Source organism: Tupaia chinensis, unplaced genomic scaffold (genome assembly GCF_000334495.1).
Source record: "Tupaia chinensis unplaced genomic scaffold, TupChi_1.0 Scaffold148626_1, whole genome shotgun sequence".
NCBI classification, from domain to species: domain Eukaryota; kingdom Metazoa; phylum Chordata; class Mammalia; order Scandentia; family Tupaiidae; genus Tupaia; species Tupaia belangeri.
The window spans coordinates 664,973-691,919 of NW_006208475.1; the positions used below are offsets into that span (position 1 = coordinate 664,973).

The 26,947-nt window shown below is 42.4% G+C and overlaps 1 protein-coding gene across 4 annotated transcripts in view; it reads left to right on the forward strand.

Moving 5' to 3' along the window:
• Nucleotides 1-26,947, forward strand: part of LOC102496584 (thyroid hormone receptor beta) — a 367,776-nt gene that overhangs the window by 330,753 nt on the left and 10,076 nt on the right. For all 4 annotated transcript variants that reach the window (XM_006170583.3, XM_014585033.1, XM_006170582.1 and 1 more), the window contains 4 exons: nt 6,372-6,472; nt 13,578-13,725; nt 16,715-16,920; nt 25,972-26,118. In XM_006170583.3, coding sequence (XP_006170645.1) covers nt 6,372-6,472; nt 13,578-13,725; nt 16,715-16,920; nt 25,972-26,118 — 602 coding nt within the window. The remainder of the gene's footprint in view (nt 1-6,371; nt 6,473-13,577; nt 13,726-16,714; nt 16,921-25,971; nt 26,119-26,947) is intronic.

The following is a 26,947-nucleotide window of genomic DNA, read 5'->3' on the forward strand; positions in this document are numbered from 1 at the left end:
TGACTTCTAAAGGGAACAGCAATTGGAGTAATGACTATGTCACTGGACTCCCATGTAGTTGACTGTGGTTCCAGTCCCAGACCTGGTGTCTTAAACTCACACCGGGTGCGTATGCATGTGTGCCCAAGATCCCGAGAGGAGAATGGAGGAGAAGGGATTGCAGCATGGCCATCCCCCTGGGGGGTAATTTCCTGCTTTCTGTCTCTCTGTCTCTGTCTTTCTGGCGAGTGTATGTGCCCTGTAGCAAAAACTTCTCCAAAAAATTTAAAAAATGTTATGAGATTTCTTTGAGGGATGATAAAATGTTTTTAAATTGATTATGGTGATGATTCCACAACTCTGTGAATTTATTAAAAGCCATTAAGTTGGATGGCATATAAATTATATCTTAATAAAGTTGTTACCAAAAAAAGCTTTTTTAAAACTTAATAATATTTTATCATGTCATGTTACCTATTTTATATGCAAAAGAATACTTAGCAATTCATCAGACATTGCCAAATGTTAACTAAAATAAATCTCCAAGTCTTCTGTTGAACAAGCAGATGGAGTTTGCTTTCATAAAAACATGCTTGACAAAGTAGTAGCATAGTTTATTAGACTGAAAGATAATGCACCTGAGCAATAAGAACCAGGGAAATTGATCACTCTTGAACTGTACATCTTGTCATGGCTCTTAATTATTTTAAGAGGAGTTGCTAACGAGGCTTTTTTAGCAGTTACCTAAAACAATTTGAAGATGCAGTTTCTCAGATGAACCATGTAGCTTCCAAATAATGTCCTATATTTATTTCCAGACAGAACCCAACGCTGACATTGGGATACCCAGTAGTGTCTACTCCTGGCTTCAGAACTCGTGCTACATGTACATTTTTCTTTCTTGGGCACACTGGCCTACATGTGACTCCCTTGATGAGTATGAAAAAGGAAAAAGATGGATATATAGAAGTAGAACACAAGAAATGGTTAAGTTCTCTAGAACTGGTTAGCATGTGATGTTGTCAAGTATACTCAGTAACCTGAAGAAAATCCCCACCTACCGTCATTATGTGTGGGATGTTATTCCCTGATGGAAGTTATTTAATGATGAATAATGGACTTAGGCATAATGATTGATGTATCATTGCCTGTGGTGACTGTTTTGATAAATAAGATGGTTCAGAGTTAATATTTTAGAGAAAAGAAAGTAATGGGTGGGGTACACTTGTACGATCATGTAGGCAACTGCCACCAACTTAAATAGATGTTTCTATAGAAGGTTTGATGATTTAACTACAGACATTTAATCACCTCCACCCACCAAGAAGCTAATCTGGGAGAAATAAGGGACTAAAGCAAACCATCTATCACCCTAGCAGTCAGAACATGGAAGGAATCCATTTCAATCACTGATTGAATTGTCACTGGATTTCTGGATTCACAAGAACGTTAAAGGTCAGTTTGACCATTTAAATAAATGGTTGAGCTACAGAGAAGAAATTTTCAGTGTCTTATTGCCAATGTCAAAAGATAAAGCCAGCAGGTCAGATGTGGTAGGCCAAGGGATGGTGAGGTGAGGGTGAATTTCTTCCATCTTCCCAGTTCTGGTTAATGTTCTCAGACTCCATTGTAGCTCTTCCCAAGGCAAGTCCCTCAAGCAACACAGGGTCCAACTGTGTTACAATTGGTTCCTGCACGCGTGATTAGAGAACACCAACCTGTACACCTTTCTCCTTTATCTCAGCAGTCTACACTTGAAACCAAGAAGTCAGAAGTGTTTGCTTTCTTGGATCAGCTTGTATAACCTCTAGGTATTAGAGGTCAAGAGGTTAGCTTTCCTGACAAAGTCCTATGTAATTATATCTGCCTTCACCAGGAAGATGCTTGTCTTAATTACTGGATCACTATGTTGTTTAGAAGTTACTTTGTGTTTTATAAGAACACACAAGCACACATCCTCACCAACATTTATCATTGTCATTTTTTGTCAAAACCGTCTTCTTGAGTGTGAAATGGTATCTCATTGATTTTGGTTGTATTTCCCTAACAGTAATGTTGAGCTTCCTTTTCTGTTCTTTCCTCTGTTTTCCTCTTTCTTTCACTGTGGAATGACTAAGGTTGAAGAAACAGAACTAACTTGCTTATATATATGCTTCCCAAAGAAAGAAACCATATCTTGTTTGTTTTTACATTCTCAGCACCTAGCAGTATTATGCACATAGTATTGGGCCATCAGAAAAGTCATGATGCATTTTTTACATAGAAAAGCATGACTTCCCTGATGAACCAATATGCAAAATAAATTATTTGCTGAATTTATGGACAAATGAATGATTGAATAAATACACATTCCAATTCTCTATTTTCCTATCCAGAACCTTCTCAGAATTCTCTTTTTAAGATGAGACAATAAGAGTTTAGAAACCTTGAAAGTGAACTCAATAGATGAATCATGATCTGTGTGATGCAAAAGTAAACCAAGAAAAGCTGTGATATTTCAGAACATCCTTCTATACTCTACCAAATCTTGCTTTTATATAATTTGTCTGCCTCCCAAGAAAGCAGACAAATTTTTCTAACTTAAAATCTAAACAAAATAATCTTTTTTCTTATTTTTAGATGTTTTTAAATTTATTTCTTCTGAGAGGGAGAAAGAGAAAAACATGTCTAAACAGGATCTTTCACTCAGTGATCCACCCCTTGTCTCAGCTGTCACAGATCATGAGCTGTCACAGAACATGTGTGCTCAAGGAGGTCCTGAGAACTGAACCCAGGCCCTTCCCCATGTGGGCCCAGTTGCATCACCACTATGCCACTGTATGGCCCCAAATGAAGTAATTTGTAAGAAATCATAAAAAGGATATACTTTCTTCTGTTGTCTTTGTGGCTTTTTTTTTTTTCTGAAAAGTAAGTCCTCAATGACCTAATTATTTTTTGAGAGAGAGAGTTAATTTTACTATAGGGCCAGTGCACTTGCCAGAGAAACAGAAAGATACAGAAAGCAAGAAATCACCCCCCACCAGGGAGGAATGGCCATACCACCCTTCTCCTCTATTCTCCTCTCGGGATTTTGGGCACACACGCATATGGGCCCGGCCTGAATTCTAAGCTACCAGGTCTAGGACTCAAACTGCAGTTGACTACTTGGGAATCCAGTGACATAACCATTACATCATCTGCAGGTCCTATGATCTAATTGTTAAAAAGACCTGTGAAAATGTCATGATAAAATATAGAGTAAGTCACTGGTCATTTTGACCTTGCTAATCTTTAGAGAAACAAATAACAATTTACCAAGTCAAGGAATTTCATAAGGACCATGAGCAAAAGAAAGAATGACTGATTTCTCAGCTGCCCTTCTCCATATCCCAACAAATCATACCCAGCTTTGACATTTTTTTTTTGGCCTTTTTAAAAGCTATGTGCTTCTTTGGTGAACTGTGGATAAATATGAAAATGAATTTGCCCTTCTGCATGAATTTGTTGTATGTGGGCATTGTCTTCAAGTGAAGGGGAAGAAACAAAGATAAGTGGGAGATGGGAACCAGCAGTTAGCGTAATGGCTATGTCGTTGGACTCCCACGTAGTCGACCGCGGTTCGTGTCCCGGACCCGGTGGCTTAAAACTCACGCCGGGCGCGTGTGCGTGCGTGCCCAAGATCCCGAGAGGAGAGTGGAGGAGAAGAGATTGCGGCGTGACCATCCCCCCTGGGGGGTGATTTCTCGCTTTCTGTCTCTATGTCTCTCTCTGTCTGTCTGGCGAGCGCACACGCCCTATCCAATTCTCTATTTTCCTATCCAGAACCTTCTCAGAATTCTCTTTTTAAGATGAGACAATAAGAGTTTAGAAACCTTGAAAGTGAACTCAATAGATGAATCATGATCTGTGTGATGCAAAAGTAAACCAAGAAAAGCTGTGATATTTCAGAACATCCTTCTATACTCTACCAAATCTTGCTTTTAAGTCATTTGTCTGCCTCCCAAGAAAGCAGACAAATTTTTCTAACTTAAAATCTAAACAAAATAATCTTTTTTCTTATTTTTAGATGTTTTTAAATTTATTTCTTCTGAGAGGGAGAAAGAGAAAAACATGTCTAAACAGGATCTTTCACTCAGTGATCCACCCCTTGTCTCAGCTGTCACAGATCATGAGCTGTCACAGAACATGTGTGCTCAAGGAGGTCCTGAGAACTGAACCCAGGCCCTTCCCCATGTGGGCCCAGTTGCATCACCACTATGCCACTGTATGGCCCCAAATGAAGTAATTTGTAAGAAATCATAAAAAGGATATACTTTCTTCTGTTGTCTTTGTGGCTTTTTTTTTTTTCTGAAAAGTAAGTCCTCAATGACCTAATTATTTTTTGAGAGAGAGAGTTAATTTTACTATAGGGCCAGTGCACTTGCCAGAGAAACAGAAAGATACAGAAAGCAAGAAATCACCCCCCACCAGGGAGGAATGGCCATACCACCCTTCTCCTCTATTCTCCTCTCGGGATTTTGGGCACACACGCATATGGGCCCGGCCTGAATTCTAAGCTACCAGGTCTAGGACTCAAACTGCAGTTGACTACTTGGGAATCCAGTGACATAACCATTACATCATCTGCAGGTCCTATGATCTAATTGTTAAAAAGACCTGTGAAAATGTCATGATAAAATATAGAGTAAGTCACTGGTCATTTTGACCTTGCTAATCTTTAGAGAAACAAATAACAATTTACCAAGTCAAGGAATTTCATAAGGACCATGAGCAAAAGAAAGAATGACTGATTTCTCAGCTGCCCTTCTCCATATCCCAACAAATCATACCCAGCTTTGACATTTTTTTTTTGGCCTTTTTAAAAGCTATGTGTTTCTTTGGTGAACTGTGGATAAATATGAAAATGAATTTGCCCTTCTGCATGAATTTGTTGTATGTGGGCATTGTCTTCAAGTGAAGGGGAAGAAACAAAGATAAGTGGGAGATGGGAACCAGCAGTTAGCGTAATGGCTATGTCGTTGGACTCCCACGTAGTCGACCGCGGTTCGTGTCCCGGACCCGGTGGCTTAAAACTCACGCCGGGCGCGTGTGCGTGCGTGCCCAAGATCCCGAGAGGAGAATGGAGGAGAAGGGATTGCGGCGTGACCATCCCCCCTGGGGGGTGATTTCTCGCTTTCTGTCTCTATGTCTCTCTCTGTCTGTCTGGCGAGCGCACGCGCCCTACAGTGAAAATCTCTCCAAAAAAAAAAAAAAAGATAAGTGGGAGATGGGCCACTTCTGTTTCTACTTTTAAACTTTAGCTTTTTAGATCAAGGAGTTTATATTAATAATACACCAACAAAGAGAGTTATTAGGTTGGATTTTATTTTTTCTTCATAAATAGAACCTCTATTATTTTGCACTATCCAATATAGTAGGATTATGTCTCATAATATCACAAGTTTACCAGGTATTTTTCTTTTTAATTTTCCAGAGGGCATGTATGCTCACCAGAGAGAAACAGAGACAGAGAGAAAAGGGAAATGGTCATGCCACAATCCCTTCTTTGCCACTTCTCCTTCCATTTGGGATTTGGGGCATGTGCCCACACATACCCAGTGTGTTTTTAAACTCACCAGGCCCAGGACTCAAACAGCACAATTAGCCATGTAGGATCCAGCTTCCTAACCTCCAGGTCACAGAATAGCCCCCCAATTTTCTTTTTATTTTTTCTTTCTGTTTTTTGTTTTTGTTGTTGCTGTTTGTAACATGGCCTTATTCAGTCTACTTAAAGGTAACTGTCATTTTTAGGAAAAGACCAACATAGTTTATACTGGAGGATTAGAAGTTAAGAGTTCTGGGTTTTAGTCTCTATTGGTAGCTTCTGGTGTGAAAATGTCATGGTAAAATATATAGTAAGCCATTGGCCATTTTGACTTAGCTAACCTTTATCAAAACAAATAACAGTGAAGGAAGGCCTGTTTTGTCACCTCAAAAATACTTAATGACCTACCAGAACCTTTCCAACTATAAAGTTTTCTGAATTTATTACAGAGTACCCTGGTCTCAAAGCAGATCAAGTATTTAAGAACAAGTTCTGAAATAGGTCTCATGACAGAGATTGTGTTACCCAGAGCTTCAGGCGGCTCAACTCCTGGCCGCTCTATTTGAATCAGTGATTCTAACAGCCTTTCCAGCCATTCCCACCTGCACAGCAAAAGGGTCAACACCTATATCTAAGGCCTTCTGAAATCCTGAACTTGATGTTAACTCTGTAAACCTAAGTATTGCCCATTTTCATTAAGGCTTTTCTGTTGTAACCTCCTCCTAGCAAACTAGTTTTGTCCCGGGCCTAGCACCCTTAGCTAGGGTATAGCTTTAACTTTTTAACATGACACTGTTTTTCACCTTCCTCTTCTTTATCTCCTTTACAGGGTACATCCCCAGTTACTTAGACAAGGATGAGCTATGTGTAGTGTGCGGTGACAAAGCCACGGGGTACCACTACCGCTGCATCACATGTGAAGGCTGCAAGGTAAAGCCCAGCCCCTGGCCCCTCTCGGTGCTCTGCCAGAAGGCAATGTTAAGTTGAAGTTCAAATTATTATTTTTTGCCATGTTTATTTATTTACTTTTCATTATTTTAAATCCTTGAGGGGTACAGCATCACACAGATTCCATGTCCAATAGCCTTAGCAGGAAGGTTGCTTTGGAATTTGGCTCCAACCCTGTCACTGTTTCCAGAAGCATGAGTAACCTTTCCCCAGATTACTCTGGTTTTCTTTGCTTTGCCACTAGGAGTTACTGTGTTGTTTTTTGCTTTGTACACGTAAGCACCCCTTTGCCTAAATAGAATTCTGTTTGATCTCATGTGTAAATACCTTCAATTTTAAGAAGAGCCGTGTGCTCCATTTGGTTCCTGAGACCCCATTTACAGCCAGCAAAAATGGCCTTGGACCACAGCTTTCTGGACATAGTGGCCTTTTAGAAGTCCCATTCCCAGCAGGATCCCAGATGGCGGAAAGAGCAAGTTCCAATTATTGATAGAACCATAGTCCAGCATGCATGTCCAGGGGCCACCCAAGTGGCTGGGTATGCCCTTCATTTTGGACATGCTTAAGAACTGAATTTTTCTCCCAATCCCTAAATAACTAAATGAAGTTTTGTGAGAATGTAATGTCTGGTTTCTTTACCTCTATAAGCAAAAATAGGAAGAGAATTCATACAATGAAAAAAAAAAAATAGGTAACAACATTCTTAGTTTGGGTTGAAAAGCATGGAAACTTGTTCACGTATTATCATCCCATGAAATAACTCTTTCTCATCTGTATTATCCAAAGCATTTGAGACAGAGCTTGCTCCACCACAAACTGTTTTCCACTGTTAATCAGAGGAAATATGCTCATTTTTCAAGGTCCCATTAGGGAGTATCTTTGAGGCTATTTAGAGTCACTTATATTCTGAAATTATCCAAATTAGCCTCTGCACAGCCTGAAGTCTGCAAGTAGACAGTGGTCAGCTCTCAGCTAATTGTATGCTCATCAGACTCATCTTCAAGAAATCCTTGACAAGACCATACCAGTGATCACTCCATTCACGTCCCGAAAATGAGCCTAAATTTGCCTACTCACAATCTTAATCAACAAAATTAAGAGAAGCCTTCTGGAAAATGTCTTTTGGTCCAATAACCTTGCCTAGAAAATAGAGTCTACCATAAAGATAAATAAAGCTTTACTAGGGCTGTTTTCAGTAGTCAGCTAATGTATTATAAATGAGGAAATATTTAAAGTCACAGAAGACCTTTGCCAATTTTTTTCTTAAGTGCTTTATTTCTCTTTTATATTTAAAACTAAGTTACCACAAGATGTAAACCCTAAAGTAAAAGTTGTCTCAAAATTTAGAAAAAAATTCATCTTCTTTCTTCTCTCACGTATCTTACCTCCTCTTCTCTTCTCCCCATTCTTCAAATACCCCCTTTCCTCTTACCCTTTCCCCCAAACCTCAAAAAGCAACATATTAGCCCTGTTTCAACAACATAGACCTTATTTTGCTAGTGGAAAATTTTTCATGCAAATTTCCTACTTTGTGCATGAAATTAGAAAACACTTAGGGGCTTGCTAAAAATGTTAAGATGGAGACCAGCAGTTGGCATAATGGCTATGTGGCTGGACTCCAATATAGTCGACCGCAGTTCAAGTCCCTGACCTCGTGGCTTAAACTCACACCAGACGCATGTGCATGCTTGCCCAAGATCCCAAGAGGAGACTGAAGGAGAAGGGATTGCGGCATGGCCATCCCCCCTTGGGGGTGATTTCTCGCTTTCTGTCTCTATGTCTCTCTTTGTCCTTGTGGCAAGTGCCTGAGCCCTATAGCAAAAAACTCTGAAAAAAAAAAAAAACCCTTAAAAATGTCAAGATGATATATTCATTAGGGAGAGATAATTTCTAAGGTCCTAAGGCCTTATATCTGCAAGGCTGTTTTTTTGGAATATGATGTAACATTTTCTCATTCATCCAGACCACTTCGATATGAGATTTATAGCCCTTTAATGAAGACTAGACTAAAGGTTGCCATTACTTAGACATTATTAATGTCTGAAGGAGTTTAATGAAGAGAATTACAAGTAAATCTTAGCTATTTATTAATTAGGAGCCCTGCAGATCGTCTCTTGAAACCAATTTTCTTGGCTTGATCTGCCAATAATAAAACTACATTAACTATAGATGCATGCTTTCATTTCAAAAGCCCAGTAATTCAAACTGGCCTTTTTTCTAAATTAACCCCAAATTATAAGGCTTGCCTACCTGATTATGCAGCTCTAAAATTCTTTTAAATCAATTTCTGATAGTAAGTTTTGAATACTGGGGGAGACTCTAATGAAAATTCCATTTCGTACTTAACTCCCCAAAGTGAGTCTAAAGATGGATGGTGCCTTTCCAAGGGTTTAATGCATTATTAGCAACTGACTCAAACCACGGGAGAATGGAGCCCACGTGCCTGCTTCACGCATGTCTTTGTGCTGATCAGGAAATCAACTAGCTTTTTCCCTATGATTCTAGGATGTCTGGGGCCTGATTCAGCTGAGTTTCTTAAAAGAAGAAATCATGCTGCCAAAAACTAGACTTCTCAACCTCTGTGCCCTTCTCTCAGATGAGTGACCTGTCTCTAGGACTGTCCACCACAAAATCAGAAGAAACTTTGGGGAAAGAGAGTTATGCAGATCATTGACTATGATGACCAAATGTCTTGGGAAAGGACAAAAAAGTTTTTCAAATGCAGCACAGCAAAAGATGAGGAAGGTTATACTGCATATATTGTTTCTCGGACCTGTCATTTAAAAATCTCTCCACCCTGTTCTCCCAATATGCCCTGGTGACAGTCAACTATTTGGGAGCATTTTCTTTGTTTTATGTTTGTTTGGTTTGGTTTTTGCTGGAGGGCTTGTGCGCTCACTGGAGAGAGACAGAAAGAGGAGAAAGCACTGCCCATGGGGGACAGTCACACTGAAATCCCTTCTCCTCCGTCTCTCCCTCCTGTCAGGACTTTGGGCACGCACACACATGGCCCAGCAGGGGTCTCAAACTGCTACACCTGGAGCCATACAACCAGCCTTGAAGGACCAGCCACCTTAACCACACTACACATCCTCCTATCAGCCCACTTCCCTCTGTTTTGATGGGCGCATTTCTTATATATCTTTTATAGAAAGGGTGCTGATTCTGGCCCATAATAAAGCATTTCTTAAGGAAGGTCCAAATTTGGTTTTTAAGAGAGACTTTTGCTATAGAGTATGTGTGCTCACCAGAGAGATAGAGATAGAAAGTGAGAAATCACCCCCCCCCCCCGGGGGGGATGGCCATGCCACAGTCCCTTCTCCATTTTTCTCTTGGGATTCTGGGCACACTCACACACATGCATGGCATGAGTTTTAAGCTACAGGGTTCAGGACTTGAACTACAGTTGACTATATGGGATATAACCATTATGCCATTGGCTGGTCCCAGCTCAAATTTTTTAGTACCTGCCTAAATATTTAACTTGGAGAGTGACACCTGGCTCCTTTTCACACTGGTTACTGTGCCACTTATCTCGAACCACTAACAAATGGATCTGGATGGTCTTTGAATACAAAGAAACATGTATGGTGTTAATTTATAAAAGAAAAACCTCCACGCGAGACTAGCAGTTGGCATAATGGCTATGGCACTGGACTCCCATACAGTTGACCGTAGTTTGAGTTCCGGACCCAGTAGCTTAAACTCACGCCGGGCACGTGTGCTTGCGTGCCCAGGATCCCGAGAGGAGATTGGAGGAGAAGGGATTGTGGCGTGGCCATCCTCCCTGGGGGGTGATTTTTGTTTTTTCTATCTTTCTGTCTCTCTCTGTCTTTCTGGCAAGTGCACATGCCCTATAGCAAAAACTTCTCCAAAAAAAGACAAAAGAAAAACCTCCACTCACCAAGACATCAATGAAATAGAGATAATGTACAAGGGGCCTTCAAAAAGTTCATGAAAAATGCATGTTATTTAAAAATTATGCAAGGAGGAGCCACCAGGTGGTATGGTGGTTAAAGGTGCTGGACTTCCCACATGGTCGACCACGGTTTGAGTCCTAGACCCAGTGTCTTGCTTTCTCACTTTCTCTCTCACTCTATCTCTCTCTGGTCAAATGAAAATAAATAAATAAATAAATAAGTAGATAAATAAAATTAAATAAAATAATTCTTTTAAAAAATTATGCAAAGATTTCAAAAATGTTTTGCACACAAATAAACTCATGCATGAATTCCATTTCCCCATGAGATTTTTTTTAAGTCCCCTGAGACATCTCTTCAGTCAAACCACCTCTAAAAGGCTATTTCATAAGTACACTATTTTAAATGCCTTCTATTTGAGCTCACGTACACGTTCATTTTTACCACGTAACATTTACTTAAATGAGGTGGTCCTTCATCACATGGCAGAGTATGCTTTATCAGCTTAAGGAAGCCAACAGTGTACAAGGGATTTAGGCACAAAATGTCCAAGAGACGGCATTGGAGATAAGCCACAAAAAACAGATGGTGTGATGAGTAACTGAGCTAGCCACCTCAACTCTTTTTTAGAGATAAGCAAAGTAGAAATTACTTCATTCGTCCCATTAAAAGTACACAACGTAGGGGACCAGCAGATGGCATAATGGTCGCATGGCTAGACTCCCTCATAGTCGACTGCAGTGGCTTAAAACACACCTGGCACATGTGCATGTGTGCCCAAAGTCCTAAAAGGAGGATTGTGGCATGGCCATCCTCTGAGGGCCAAGTTATCACTTTCTGTCTCTCTGTCTCTTGGGCAAGTACATGCACCCTATAGCAAAAATCTCTCTTTAAAAAAAATACATAAAAGTACATAAGGTAGCATTTTTGGAGAAATAGGTGTTACCTGTGCATCTGATGTATCACACTCGTTCTCCCAGTGTTATCTGACTTGTAATATGCTCCCCACCCATCCTTCAGAGCATGCGTCCACATGAGAGTGTGAAAGAGAAAAGGGGCTCTCCAACTTAAGATGGAGTCTCGATTTTCCTGTCCTTAGAACGGTGTCAGTATCCTCACTGGATGTCTTAGACTTTGAACTTTCGGCATCTGGGGAAACATGACCTCCCCAGACTGTCTCTTATGTGGCTGTGACTATGTCTCCTCCTGGGAATCTCTACATTCCTTCTTTGTCCTCCTTGGACAGTCACGGAAGGAGAAGCAAGGTCTGCAGAGAAGTTTGGTTTCACCCTGCAGCATGCTCTAACGTTCATGCTTTGGCAAGCTTTGCCAACCCTGAACACCCAGGGAGGCACTGCTGACATCTCCAGCAGCTGCCCCATGCCTGACTTCGTGAATCTTCTAACAGCACATCAACATCATTCAACTCATAGAGTCAAGTGCTTAAGGATGCAAAACCCAAACACAGTCTGACAGTTTCTCTGTTAGAACTTGAACAATAGAAAGGATAAGAGATTTGCACACATGGCCCCAAGTCAGGTCCACTAGTCTCAGTTATTTCTGCCATTTTTCCTGGTTATTCTGCTTTGCCCATATGAAATCCTGCCTTTGGCCTTTTCATTATGCTAAAAGAGCTTTAGTGCCTGAGTGAGGAATGTGCCAGTGGGCATGTGTACGTAATCGAAGACCAAGAAAAAGAAATGGGATAAGTTGGGATAAATCTAGGACAACTGATATTTCGATCTTACCATTTATCTAACAAACTTAGAGACCTCCTTCAGACGTTAGCAGAGAACATCCTTCAAAACTTGTTTTGGCTTGCTAATTCAACCGAAATAGATAAAATTAGATTTTTAGAAGGATGGAAGGAGACTATTTATAATCTCTTCATCTAAAACATTTAAATAATACATAATAATTTGCTTCATTTTATGTTCTATGAGCAGTTAAGCAAATAAGGTCTGGAGTGTGACTCCTGAATTGGGGTTCCAGGTTCTAGCATGTACTTGCCATGTGATTTGGGGCAAGAGTTTTAACCTGTCTGGGGCTTAGTCTTCTTAATCCCTGCAATGGAGCATTTAAGAATATCTACATTATAAGGTTGTGGTAAAGAGATAAAGATATGGAAAGCGTCCATAGCACTTTGTCACGTGCCCCTCACAGTAAATACTTGCTGCCATTATTAATTCCTGCAATGCAAGGTACAGTGGCCAAGACTGGAGGACCACGTTCAGGAAGGTTCTAGTAGGACACACCCTTGAGAATGTTATACTAGACATGAAAAACCCAGAACAAAATAACATTCTCAGAAACCTTTACTGCCTTAAGAAAAGAAGAAATATGTTGAACTTCTAAGTCTATGTCTACTGATACTGGAGAAAATGTTTCCTAAAAGGAAAGACCCCAATGCAATGAAAACCTAGAATTTTCTACCTCCCAAGTGTGGTGATTTGAAAGGCAAAATGAGCTAGTCATAGGCACCTCCAGAGTCAAATACAAGAATTAGACTAAATCTCTCAAGGTAGCTAATACATCTACCTAGTGACCAAAGGATTAACCTATTAATTCATAAAATATTACAAGAATCCGGTCTTTAAATTTTTTTATTTTTTTTTTTAATTTGGACAGAGAGAGAGAGAGAAAGTGAGGAAGCAAGCCGCCAGGTCCGGATTCAAACTGCGGTCAGCCATGAGGGAGTCCAGCACCTTAACCACCCACCACCTGCTTTTATTTCTCAGTATCAAATAGCAAATCTACTCATAACTTAATTCAGCCCCATGATTATGACACCTTATGAAATAAGATCACATGATGCATGTCTATTATTTAATGTTTAGAGGGGGAAAACAGTAAGCATTAGATTTCCCCATTAACCTGTTTTCCTTCAAAAAAAAAAATGCTACAGAAGTTTTGACTTTATAGTCACCTTCTTGAACATGGTCCTCCACCTATGGCATCTCCTTAGGCTCATAGTTAGAATTCTTTAGATTCACTTCCGGTCAGTTGTCCTATAGTTGACTCCGTAGAGCTAGAGGCATGGGTCTCAAGGTCAAGGTCCAAAACAATTCATCTGATAGTTCTGCCAATGCAAAATTTCAAAAATCATTTATTCTTAGAAAACATGAAACTGTTGTCTTAGGTCTTTGTGTGTATGTTTGTATATGCAGGGTTTCTTTAGAAGAACCATTCAGAAAAACCTCCATCCGTCCTATTCCTGTAAATATGAAGGAAAATGTGTCATAGACAAAGTCACAAGAAATCAGTGCCAGGAATGTCGCTTTAAGAAATGCATCTATGTTGGCATGGCAACAGATCGTAAGTAGATCTTTATTTGCTTCATATGTAAGAAGTGTTGGTTGTGGAAGGGTTTGGTTCAAGGTGAACAACCAAGCAGAAATAGAACAGAAACCTTTGTGGTCAGAGAGGGAAATGAATCGCTTACTTTCTCACCACGTCCAGGCTTGCCCTAACTCAGAGCAGGGAGCCATGGCTGGGTGGTTTGGTCCTGCCTACCTCTTATCGACTCCTGACTCTCAAAGCATCCAGAGGATGGGGAGGAAAAAGAGTTCAAGGATTCCTATCATGCCTGTAGGACTGTTAGCAATACTCTGGGACATATCACAAAGAGGTCTTGTCCCTTTACCTTGATAAAGTTTCATTTGGCACACAGCATTCTGTGGTAAGAGCTTCATAGACTAGTCTTTATTTTTTTTTTCAAAAGCAGAGACAGGAATTTATTTTATGGACATTTTTGGAGACGGGGCACTGGCAGAAAACATCATGTTCAGAAATTTCTGAAGAATGCCGATATTGGATGAGTCATCCTGCCATTGGTTGTTTGTCATATTTTTAGCCACAAAGAGCTGAAGTCATCCTACCCAGTTTGCAGAGTGCCACAGCATATGGTGGCGAGATTAGCCTTTGCGGTCTCTTCTCCCCACACTGTGCAAGGGATTGACACCAGTCACTTTAATTAATCTAATCATAAAAAGAAGAATTGTGTCATTCTGAATGCGTGGCCTCCCTTTTGCCGGGCATCAGTGTTAATGATCTCTGCTGGCATAAATTTTTTGCACATCAGCGAGGGATTCCAACTGTTAGTTAAAAAGAAAGGGGGGGGGTGGTAAATTTAAAAAGGAAAGAAATGCGATAGAATTTTTCCTGATGAAAAAGGAAACAGTCATGACATACATTTATGTGATAACTAGGGTTCTTTCAGAAGGGACAAAAAATTCAGGGGAATATTCTGGCTTGCCCAAAGATAGAGACAAAATGAAGAGTCTTGAAAAGGGAAGAGAGTTGTGTTAGGGTATTAGGCTGGAAATCCTGGAATATCCTCACTTGGGCTGACTGTGTTCTTATCTTTTACAGACTTTTAGCCTTTGCGGACATTATGCCTGATAAGGATGTAAACATGATTGACTTAGAACCAAATGTTTAGCTAGGTTGCTGTAATGACCATTATTATTGAATATCTATTTAATTATCTTATTAAGAAGTTTAAGATGAGTGTTTGTAAGATCCTGAGAGGAGAATGGAGGAGAAGGGACTGAGGTGTGATTTCTCACTTTCTGTCTCTCTGTGTCTCTCCAGCTAGCACATGTGCCTTGTAGCAAAAATCTCTCTCGAAGGAAGGAAGGAAGGAAGGAAGGAAGGAAGGAAGGAAGGAAATAGAAAAGGAAAAGGAAAGGAAAGAAGGAAGGAAGAGAAAGACTTAAAAACTCTGTTAATCTAGATTGTGTAGAAATAAATTCAGTATTTCTTGCCTAGGACGCATTAAGGCATTAATTTGTTAAGACTCAGACTTTATCATCAGAAAAACTTCTGCCAGAGTCCCAGATCTGCCACTTACTAGCTGTGTGACCTTTGTAATTAACATTTAGATGTCCTTTCTATGAAACCATCACCTACTCCATAGGGTTGTTTCCAAGATTAAATTAGATAATGCACATCAAGTGTAATGAGCCCCAGCACACTGGGAAAAGGAAGCATTTGAGAAATAAAGTATGGGTATTTTTACCCATTTTTTTCCTCCCTTTAGTAAATGAACCAAAATGATTTAGCAAGTTTCATTCATATTTTCCACATTTGTAAATGCTCACATGACTTTGACAATCCAATCATATCTCAACGATCTAGGGTTTAATGTTCTATCTGTGGATTAGCTAATTACCTTGCTTCTCTTCCTCTGTCATGTTTGCCTCTTTCTTTTCCTATTAGGTTATTCCTTCTTCAGGAAATGGCCTAGGAGGCAGGAGTCCTAGCTTTGACCTGAACTTGTGTGACTGTAGGCAAGTCACAACCTCACAGGATGGAGGAAGGAGCTATGGAAGGAGGGATTGGATTTACTCATATCCCATGTCTCTTCCAATTCTGAAATACTAAGGCTCTATAATATAACCCTGAGCCTTTCCATTCCGTGGATGGTTACTATGTCTAATGAAATGATTTTGCTTTGGAAATTAACCAGAGAAGTATAGCTTTCTGTTTACCTGCCCTTCTTATTTCCAGTTTGCACAAATGATCAAAGTCATGACTACATTTACTGAGCACTTATAATGCATTATCACACTGAATACCCTGTGAAATGGGTATTACTGAGTATTGATATGGGGAAAAATGAAAGCTCAGAGAGCCTGAATCACTTGCCAGAGGTCACACGGCTGCAATGCGGTAGCATCAGGATTCAAACCCAAGTCTTTCTAGATTCCAAAACCTGGGCTCTCTAACCACCACTGAGGGTTGACTAGGTAGAGCAAGTGAATTCCAGTGAGACCAACATAAGTCCAGCCACATTCCAATTAACCCTGAAGGGAGTCAGGAGGAATTGGAGTTCTTTTTCCTCTGAAGAAGAGATCATGAGATCTACTCTAGAACCTTTCTTTAACCTTAATAAGAGCCATTTTAGGAGAGAAAGGGAGAACAGAACCCCTGAGAGTGAATTCAAATGACTGACACTAGACAGCTTTATCTATAATCCTGTGAGATTCCATCTCTCTGTTTCCTCTTCTTCAGAGCCACCTTTTGTGGAGTCGAGATGCACAGTGTCCAAGTTGCCTTGGGGCTTTGTTTTGATAAACTGTCTGGGCGTGGGCACTAGGGTTCACATCGGACAGTGGCTAGTCAATGGCAATTTGCTGCCAAGGGGAGAAAATACCCACATGTACCCTCCACCATGCTCCCAGCAGGACCCACTGAGCCCCTGCGTGTGAATGGCCTTCACCCTGGAGGCTCCAGTGCATGCAGCCGGCCGAGCGTCTGGGGAGTATTTGTGGGTTTCGTCTCATCTTTCCTCTCCTCTCAGTGGTGCTGGATGATAGCAAGAGGCTGGCCAAGAGGAAACTGATAGAGGAGAACCGGGAGAAGAGACGGAGAGAAGAGCTGCAGAAATCGATAGGGCACAAGCCGGAGCCCACGGATGAGGAATGGGAGCTCATCAAAACTGTCACCGAAGCCCACGTGGCAACCAATGCCCAAGGCAGCCACTGGAAGCAGAAACGGAAATTTCTGGTAAGGTTTCCTTGCACAGCTTGGTATCAGTTCCATGCCAGGTATTCTCTACCTCAACTCATGGAGTCCTCATCACCCAAGGAGGGGCTCATTTTATTGCCCCAGTTTTATGAATAGGTAAAATGCAGCTCTAAGAAGTCAAGTAACTTGCAGACCAGGATTTGAGTCCAGATCAGGCCACTCGCACCATCTATTTTTGTGATTCATGGAACTTCTTTTCTTTTAAGAATTATTTTATTATTTTACATTTTTAATTTTACTAGAGAGAGAGAAAGAGAGAGAAAGTGAGAAAGCAAGCCACCAGGTCCAGGACTCAAAACGCGGTGGGCCCTATGGGTACCCAGCACCTTAACCATCACGCCACCTGCTGGCCCTGTCATGGAGTTTCTAAAGCAGTTTCTTACACCTCATCATCTCAGTTTGCTTGTCATTACTAAAGTCAGTCATGGACGAATTAGAAAAAGTCTTCGCCAGCCAGCTTCCCTTTCCATACCTGTTTTCTCCCTCAGATTCCTAGTATACGTTAATGCATACTTAGTCCTCTAAACTCACTCCAGGGCCAGTTATTCAGCCCTGTAACCTAATGGATAAAGGAGCTGGACCCTTTGTGTCTGACAGTGTTTCAATTTCTAACCCTGCTGGCTTGAAAAACATGCCAGGCATATGTGCATGTGTGCCTAAAATCCTGACAGCCAAGAGAAATGGAGGAGAAGGGATTGCAGCGTGACCACACTCCATTTGGGGGTGCTTCCTGCCTCTCATTCTCTCTCTCTCTCAGTGTCTCCAGTAAATACACATACTCTCTGGCAGTTAAAAAAAAAGAAAATCATCCCAAAGTATTCCTGTAAAATACCTTCTGAAATGAATTGCTCATATCTATGTATTTTATATTAATAGAAGTCAAATATTGTTGCTTAAAATAGCTGTACTTTAGTCCAGAAACACAGTGGACTTCTAGGGAATGTTACACTTTGATTTTTTTTACTCCCTAAAGAGAATGAATTCTAATCTACCTAAACAAGTTTCCGTGGTTACTACAAACCAGGCTCTAAAGATGTGGTTTTGTATTTAAGGAACATTTATTGAGCAGCTATTATATGTGAAGAAGTTAAGTCAGCTGCATTCCAGTGGAAGCAGACAATACGGGTTAAACAACAAAATGAACGCAGGTGATGAGAAGTGCAAGAAAGGCAATCTGCAGTGTGAGGAAGCAGCGTGTTTATGATTGGAAGTGGGGAGAGGCTTCGTTTTTCTAAACAGAGCGGTCAGGGAAAGGGAAAGGAAAAAAGCTTCTCAGAGGAGGTAACATTTGAGCTGCATCTGGAAGCCAAGAAAGCGATTCTGGAAGGCAAAATATAATCAGATCTCTTCGTGTCTTGTGGTGTCTTCAGCAAAAATAGCACAGTATCTAGTCCTTAGAACCAGCCTGGATGTCTGCACCTTGAACTTAAAGGCTCCTAACAGTTTTCATCAGCCCAATCACCTATAGACAAAAAACAAAAAAGATATGACAGAGAATGACTTGCCATTCGTGATTACGAGGGGCCGTGAGATTACCCACGCACAAGGGAATTTTTCTGCAGGAAGCTGACATCCTGTAGCTTGAATTATTTACCCACCCATTTCTCCTCCCCCTGTGGGGCTGACATGAAATGTATCTTTTGTAGATCATCAGTCAGTTCAGGAAATTGCCCCTCTTTATCCAGATATAAATACTCGCTTCTCCAAGCTATTTTTTTTTTAGAGATGTTTGCTATAGGGTGTGTGCACTCACCAGAAAGACAGAGAGAGAGAGAGAGACAGAAAGTGAGAAATCACCCCCCAGGGGGGATGACCACACCACAATCCCTTCTCCTCCATTCTCCTCTTGGGATCTTGGGCACGCACGCACACACACCCAGCGTGAGTTTAAGCCACTGGGTCCGGGACTCAAACTACAGTTGACTACATGGGAGTCCAGCGACATGCCAAATGCTGGTCCCTTCTCCAAGCTATTTTTTCTTGAGAAGAATATTGGGGAAGATCAGAAGTTCTCCACTGGCCCATCTGTCTCTACCATGAACTTTGTTTCCGTCAGCCAATCCCCTTCTGTACCTGGGGTCACCCTGCCTCTCCCTGGGAAAAGACCGTGTTCCCTTCAGCACTGGCACTTGGTGTCTAGATCATCCACAGTTGAGACTTGTGGTTGCTTTCATCTAGTTAGTTCCAAGATGCTTCCATCAAATTCTATTCTCCCTATACTGAGAGATGGAGTATATTCTTCTCTCTCTCCTTGAATCTATGTTGGTCTGTGATTCCTGTAAACAATGGATTTTGGCAGAAGTGATGCTGGGGTGACTTTTAAGCCTGGGTCATACAAAACTTTGCAGCTCCCACTTGGGTCTCTTTGGAGAGGTCCTGTGGAGAGACCACCTGGTCTCTCTGGGGAAAGCCAGTGGTTACGTCAAAAAGTCCAGGTATAATGAAACCACCGTGCTGTGTGGAGGCCCCATCTAGCCATGTACAGAGGCCATGTGGAGAGATCTGCAACCTGCCTAGACACCAGAAATATGAGTCAAGGCTTCAAATGACACCACCTTCTACAGCCATCTGACGGCAGCAGGGATGTCAAGTGAGAACCCCCAGCTATGCCTATCCATCCCTAAAACTCTGAGAGATCATTTAAAAATCGATGTTTTAAGCCACCAACTTTGGGGGTGGTTTGTTACACAGCAACAGAGAAACAGAACAGAACTCAGGAAGGGTTACACTGAACCTCCAGGTGCACCAGCCCGTCCTCAGAGACAGTACAGTTAAGCCCCGTGCCTCAGCCAGTTTCCATGTTTATACATACTCCTCGTAGAAATGTGGCTTCCATTGTGTATGCACGCTCAAGCTGAAAATTTCACTTTTGTTGAATACTGAATTATTCCAGCAAGGACATTAAGGATCATGGACTTAAAGACAGTTTTGCTAAATGTGCTGAAAAGAATCCGTGCACTGAATAGGCTCTTCCATAGTAGGAGCTGCTGTTCTGTGTGGTTGATACCCTGACAGCACTGCTGACAGCCCTGCAAGTTACTGCATTTATTTGTACGTGTTGATGTTCCTTCTCATTCTGCAAAAGAACTTAAGGAGTAGTATAATAACATGTCACAGGGGATTAAAAATTATATTTTGTCATGAAAGGCAGATGTATGTATTTATCTGAAGCTGGAAGAGTAGCTTGTTCTCCTAAGGAGTGGCTTCCTCATTATTCACCCTAAGATCGGGACTCGGGTCAGAACTCGGGACTGCTGGTATAACCTGAGTTTCTAATCTACATTTGGGTCTGAGAAAAACCAGAGACTTTGGCAAATTAGGAACTTTTGCAAAAGCTCGGAAGATTTTCTTATATCTAAAAATCTTTCAAACTACTTCCAAAAGCATTGGTAGCCTATAATGTTCTAATTTTCTCCAGTCCACTCAAAACTCTGAGGCTACAGAAATGCACAGTCCCCCCCACCCCACCCCCGCCCCGGCGATTTGCGTGTGATGACGGTGATGAAGCAGAGGAGAAATGAGCCGAGCAGGAAGTGAGCGGTGTCTGGTCCAGAGGAGGAAAAGCAGGCCTCTCCACCGAGGATAACTCACTCCTACCTCCCCCCCACCCCGGGAGGGGGGTGGCACCGAGGAGTTTGGTTTGGCATAAACCCCAAACCAGCCACAATCTTGTCTGATGACATTGCATGTTACTCTGTGCTCTTAGGTCACGTGCAGAGATGTGGTTTGGGATGGATTTTCTATCCAAGTATAAAATGTGACCTGTCGAGTGAGAGCAGGCCTGCTCTGATGTCCCCCTGGCAGAGTTCCTGTTGGATTTTATGCATTCTCACCGCAGGCTGCTTCAATGGGGGTAGCCTCAGAGAAGGACGTAAGCGCACAGCTGAGACAGGGTGGAGGATTGGGCCCAGTGTGGTCTGTGTGGACAGGTCAGAGGACAATGTGCCATCCAGCTAGGAGGGCGTCTACCACCTGAACTTACTCGAACATCAGGATGAAGCAGGAGAATCTAGCAGTGACGTGAATGGAGACTGGGACAGAGAGCCTGGGTCCAGCTCTCACTTCTGTCGCGTTTTGTGTGACTTGGAGCAAATGGTTTCATCTCCTGAGGCTCAGTTGCCTTCCATCCTTCCCAAATAGCATACAGTAGTAAAAAAAAGGATCTAAGTGCTTGGCATATTATGAACATGCAGCATTCCTATGGCTTTCCTAGGAAAAGGGTGACTTGCCATCATGTCTGCAGGCCCAAGGACCTTAAGTCACTGTCTTCCCAAGTCTTCCTGGCCAGCCTTGACAGGTGCCACGATATACCCCGTGAACAAGCAGAGGAATTGAAGACTCCTGTCTGGCCCCATCCTCCTCTGCATGTGCAGAAGTGCTGCCTTTTCAAGTTAAGAAGTCTTTGGCCCTGAACCAGCCACGCAGGGAGATCAACCAGCCTTTGCTTTGGACCTTGAGTAAAACTGATGAAAGCACCAAGTCTGCTCCTTGCAACTTATGTACTCCCAGCCTCCCCCCATGCTGAGTGAGGGCTGATGCCGCACCTATGCACACCTGAGTCTCTCTTTTCACATCCCTCCATCCCGCAGCCCCAGGGGAGTGGCTCAGGAGTGACTCCTTACATCCAATCCATCTTTGGTCCTTGCACTCAGTCCCCAAGATACGACTCCAATTCTTGCTCTTCTCCCCACTTCTACTGCCTTCCCCGTATGGCCCAGCCCACATCAGCCTGCCCAAACTACTGCTGCTGCCTGTCTGTTTTTGCCTTTGGCTCTCCACATCTCTTCCTCACACATTAACCATAAATCTCTGCTCACAGCCTTTCAGTGGACACCCATTGCATTTAGAATAACCCCATTGCCCTTCCGTTCTCCACAAGGCTCCCCCACATCATAAGACCCTTGGGCTCTAATCACATGACCCTCCTTTCTGGCCTCAGGACTTTGCCCTGACTTTTCTTTCTGCCCTAAATTCTCTGCCTCCAGCCCTATGGAAGGCTAATGCCTTGACATTCTTCAATTCAAAGCCCACACACTGTTTCTCAAAGGGGCCTTGACTGGCCACCCCATCTCCTGACCTCCATGCTCTGTCATGCCACCTTCAGCCATCCCATACTGAAATCCTTCCATGAATGTAGTTTTCTTATGTCTTTCTGTGTTCCCTCACTACCATGCAAGTTTGTTCAGGAGTATAATCTCAGCATCTAGAACTAGGACTGGCCCAAAGAATCTGCTCAATAATATTGGATGAGTAAATATATAAGCACACGCTATTCACTCACTCAACTGACAGGCGTTCCTTCCAAGAGCTTGTGCACAGGAGGTGAAGACACGCAAGGCTTACTCCCTCCCTCTTTACGAAGCTCATCTCTTTGATGGGTGCCTACACAACTACAATAAAAAGTGATACAGTGAATGCCTGGATGTCAGGCATACATGTGTGCTCACATGAGGAAGACATCATTTCACACCAAAGTCCTCTGGGAAGACCTCAATGAGAAGATAGACTTTGAGTTGAGTCTTGAGGAACAGGTGGGATTTAGAATAAACACAGATGAGAGAAGGAAGTGGGGGCTTCGGAGAAAGCAGAAGTCTGGCAAGAAGGCAGCAGTGAAACAGAAAAGTGGCAGGGAAGTTGGGGTGAGAGGTGGAAGGGTCCGCTGAGCTGGCTGAGGAGATCCATTTAGGGTGAAGAAGAAGGACGAATGAGAGTTGCAAGCCTCAGACTCCCTTCATGAGCAAGCTAAGGCAGATGGATCCAGAGAGGCACAAAGCATGCTTTCTCCACAAGTCTACACTGATAAATCTATAAGCCATTAACTGCAATAGATTTGACTGATGTCAAATATGTGTGCAATTTTTTTTCAGGTTTTTGTCATAGGGCGCATGCCCTTACTAGAGAGAGAAAGTGAGAAATCACCCCACGGGGGGGTGGCCAGGCTGCAGTCCCTTCTTCTCTCAGGATTTTGGGCATGCATGCATACATACCCAGTGTGATTTTCAAGCTGTAGAGTCCAGGACTCAAACCATGGTCAGTCATGTAGAATCTAGTGCCTTAACCACTGTGACCACCTGCTAGCCCTAGATGTGTGCTCTGTTTAATCTTCCAGATATTTTAGCAAATCAAGGTTGTTCTTACAGATTAAAAATCTTCAGAGAAGTCAGAGATGAGGTTACAATACTTAGTCTTGATTTCTCATACCTGATGTCAGCTATAATAGAAAGCACGTTTATGTCATATGTGATTTTAATTCTAGCATCACTATTGCCTTAAGTATTGGCTTAAAAGTGTGGGGTTTTTTCTTCCTGCCCTGATATTTCTTTTCAACAGAAAATCTTGTGAAGTAGTCACATTTAGGAGACCTACGTTTTAATCAAAGTTGCCCTGTTTCCTTGCCTCATCTCCCTCCTTTTTCAGATCTTTTATGGTGTCACGGGTGGTTCAAATACCCAACCCCTACCCACGGATCAATTAGGAACTATTAACATCAGTACCAACCACCAACATGTCAAAGGACACTGAGTACCATTTAAATACAATCAGATTAGACCTATTCATATTCGGTGAGGAGAAGTTTGGATTTAACTAAGCCAAACCCATGTTATTCAAATGCTTTATTTTATTTCATTTCTAAAAGATAGTCATTCTACCTAAATATACATATTTGATACACACACACACACACATATATATGTATAATCAATACTGAATAAAGAAACAGAACATGTCCCTACATATATATATATATATATATATATATATATACACACACACACACACACACACACACACATACACACATACATGATTTTTATATAAAACCGTTGACTGTGTTGAATGTGTGCCCAGTCTTTGGATCATCTTCCTAACAGACTACTAAAGTAGATGAGGCCGAGCCTCATTTTCAGGGGTGAAAAGAAATTACAAAGACTAACAGGCGATGTCTGAAGAATGCAGGGAACACCAACACCCAAAGGAAGAGCCACGGTATCTTTTTATCCATTAGCTCAGTTTGTGAGACAAAGAGGGAGAGAAAGAAGCTACAGGTGCTTACCCCATCAATTCCATCCGAGTCTGCAAACCCAGCAGAGAAGTAGCCTCCCATGTCTGGCCATGCCTGGAGTTGCCCCTAAACATCACCATTCATATGAAAATATGGCAGAGACTCACCGCCACCAAAGCAAATACAAAATAAAACAGAACACAAAAATAAATAGAAGAACCTGCAGCACAGTCCAAAAAAGGTAAATGTCACTAGGCTTGTTATGTAACGTATTTAAACTCCTTCCCCTGGGGCTGTAACCATGACTCCTGCCACACCCTTAGAAGGCCCAGGCTGCTCCTGTTGACCCTGGTACCCAGGAATGTGGGAATAAGTGAATCATTCTTGGCTTTTCCTCCTGCTAAAAATTTTATGTGAGGATCAAGGGAGTATGTGGGAAGAAACAAAGAGAGATTTCAATGAAGAAACCAAAGAATTTTGGGAGTGATCATGTTAGGTCAAAATCTTACACCTGGGAGTGTCCTCGGAGCTCTGCAGGTGAGGGATTCAATCTTGCACAGCTCACTGTATTTTGGCACACACCGCCCCCCCCCCATTAGCTCAGCCCTCCCACCTACCACCCCCCCTCTCCCGCCCCTGGGATGCCTAAAAGTGACCAGCCCTTGTTCCTGTCTATTCCCTGGGAAGGGGCTGGCTAGCCTATAGGCCACGAATAAATGGTGGCTATGAGTATCGCAAAGTCAAGAAAGAGCAATGGAGAAGGCTGTTCTTGAGATGAAGCACGGGGTGAGAGCAGGACTGTGGTTAAGGCTGTCACATCGTGGCAGTCACAGAATACAAGGCTTAAGAAGGTGGTTTAATGGGCATTGGGAAGCCTAACATGCACCCAGGTCACTTGCCAGGTGGATGGGAGCAGGTGTGTGCCAAAATGCTGATTCTGCACCATCAGTTCTAGAGAGGGGCCGGGGAGTCTCCAGGTGATACGGATGCTATTGCACCATCCTTTGAACAACAAGGCCTTTTCTTGAACAGGTACAAGGCAGAGAAGTTCCCTGGAGATGCTGGATACTGGTCAGTTCACCACTCTGCCCCAAGACTGGCCAAGGTTACACAACTCGGTTTCCTGCAGGCCATCTAGAGATCTTCCCACACGGCCCTTGGTCGAGATTACCTTAGGCTAGAGTCCATAGAGCAGGGAGGGAGTTGGAGCCCTAGCGGCTAGGTCAGAGGCAGGAACGAACCCACAGGGCGCTGTGTGCTAGGGTTCATCCTCACCACTGCCCATGGTGTGCCCACCGCCTACACACAGACACAACACAATGGCCAAGCCATGTATCTTTGCTCAGAGACATGAGTGATGTGAAGGCTGTACTGTTTGTTAATAAACAAGGTCAAAATTAAAACTTGCAGCAAGATTTTCTGCCACATGAGATTCTATGATAAATAAAGCTCCCTTCAACTTCTTCATTTAAATCTCATCTCTTGGGACCAGCAGATGGCATAATGGTTATGTCGCTGAACTCCCACGTAGTTGACTGCAGTTCGAGTCCCAGACCCAGTGGTTTAAACTCACACAGGGCACGTTTGCGTGCGTGCCCAAGATCCTGAGAGGAGAATGGAGGAGAAGGGATTGCCGCATGGTCATCACCCCTGGGGTGGGGGTGGGGGGTGTTTTCTCACTTTCTGTCTTTCTGGCAAGCACACACGCCCTATAGCAAAACTCTCTCAAAAACAAAATAAAACAAAAAAGTCTTGTTTCTCTATGGGGCCAGCAGATGACGTAATGGTTACGTCACTAGACTCCCACATAGTCAACCACGGTTCGAGTCCCAGGCCTGGCAGTTTAAAACTCACACAGGGTGCATATGCATGCATGCCACCCAAGAGAAGAATGGAGGAGAAGGAATTGCAGTGTGGTCATCCCCTTATGGGGGGCAATTTCTCACTTTCTGTCTCTCTAGTGAGCACATGAGACCTTTAGCAAAAATCTCTCAAAAATTAATAAATCTCTTGTCTCTCTTCTTTAGCCAGAAGATATTGGACAAGCACCAATAGTAAATGCCCCAGAAGGTGGAAAGGTCGACTTGGAAGCCTTCAGCCATTTTACAAAAATCATCACACCAGCAATTACCAGAGTGGTGGATTTTGCCAAAAAGTTGCCTATGTTTTGTGAGGTAAGGAAATTGCTTTTCCTCCGTGTTATTTTCATGATGGTCTCATCAATTTCCAGGAATATTGGGTGTTATTTAAAATTTATTATTGATTAGCAGAAACTTAGTCACATGAAAGCGAGTCAGTTCAAAATGAAAATGCACTTTCTTCACTGCTTCTCCCACCTTCTCTATTAGTTCATCACTCGTTAGCTTGTCTATGTTAGGTCCATCAAGAGCCTACCCATCCCTCTGACTCCAGGCGGAGGGAAATATCGGTAGCAGCAGCTTCCATTTATCCAGAACCTACGATGCCCTAGTTACCATACTCAGGTTTGCTCCCATGAAATTCAGTCCTTATAACAAATCTCCAGGGTAGCTTTTATTAACTTCATTTTATAGATGGGACATGAAGATTGAGCCATCCTCACAGGCTAGTGGTTAAGGGAGCCAGATCCCACATGGCCAACCACAGTTTGAAGCCTGGCCCCCTGCAACTTGAAAAACACGTCAGGTGTGTGTGCATGCATGTCCCAAATCCCAACAAGATGAAGAGATAGAGGAAAAGGGATTGTGGCATGAACACACCCCATTGATGGTGTGCTTTCTCCCTCTTTCTGCTCTCTTCCCAACCTCAATCTCCCTGTCTCACTCAGGCAAGCACACATGCCCTCTGGTGATTACAATAATAATAATAACCAGAAAGATTAAATTATCCAAACATGGCACTACGGTTTGTACCCAGGTTTGCATTTTTTCCACTACATATCCCAGCAAGATTGCTGTGTGGGCGTTTCTCAATCTTCCCGAATGAATCACATGGTTGTTACAGAGCAAGGTTCTTGATATCTCC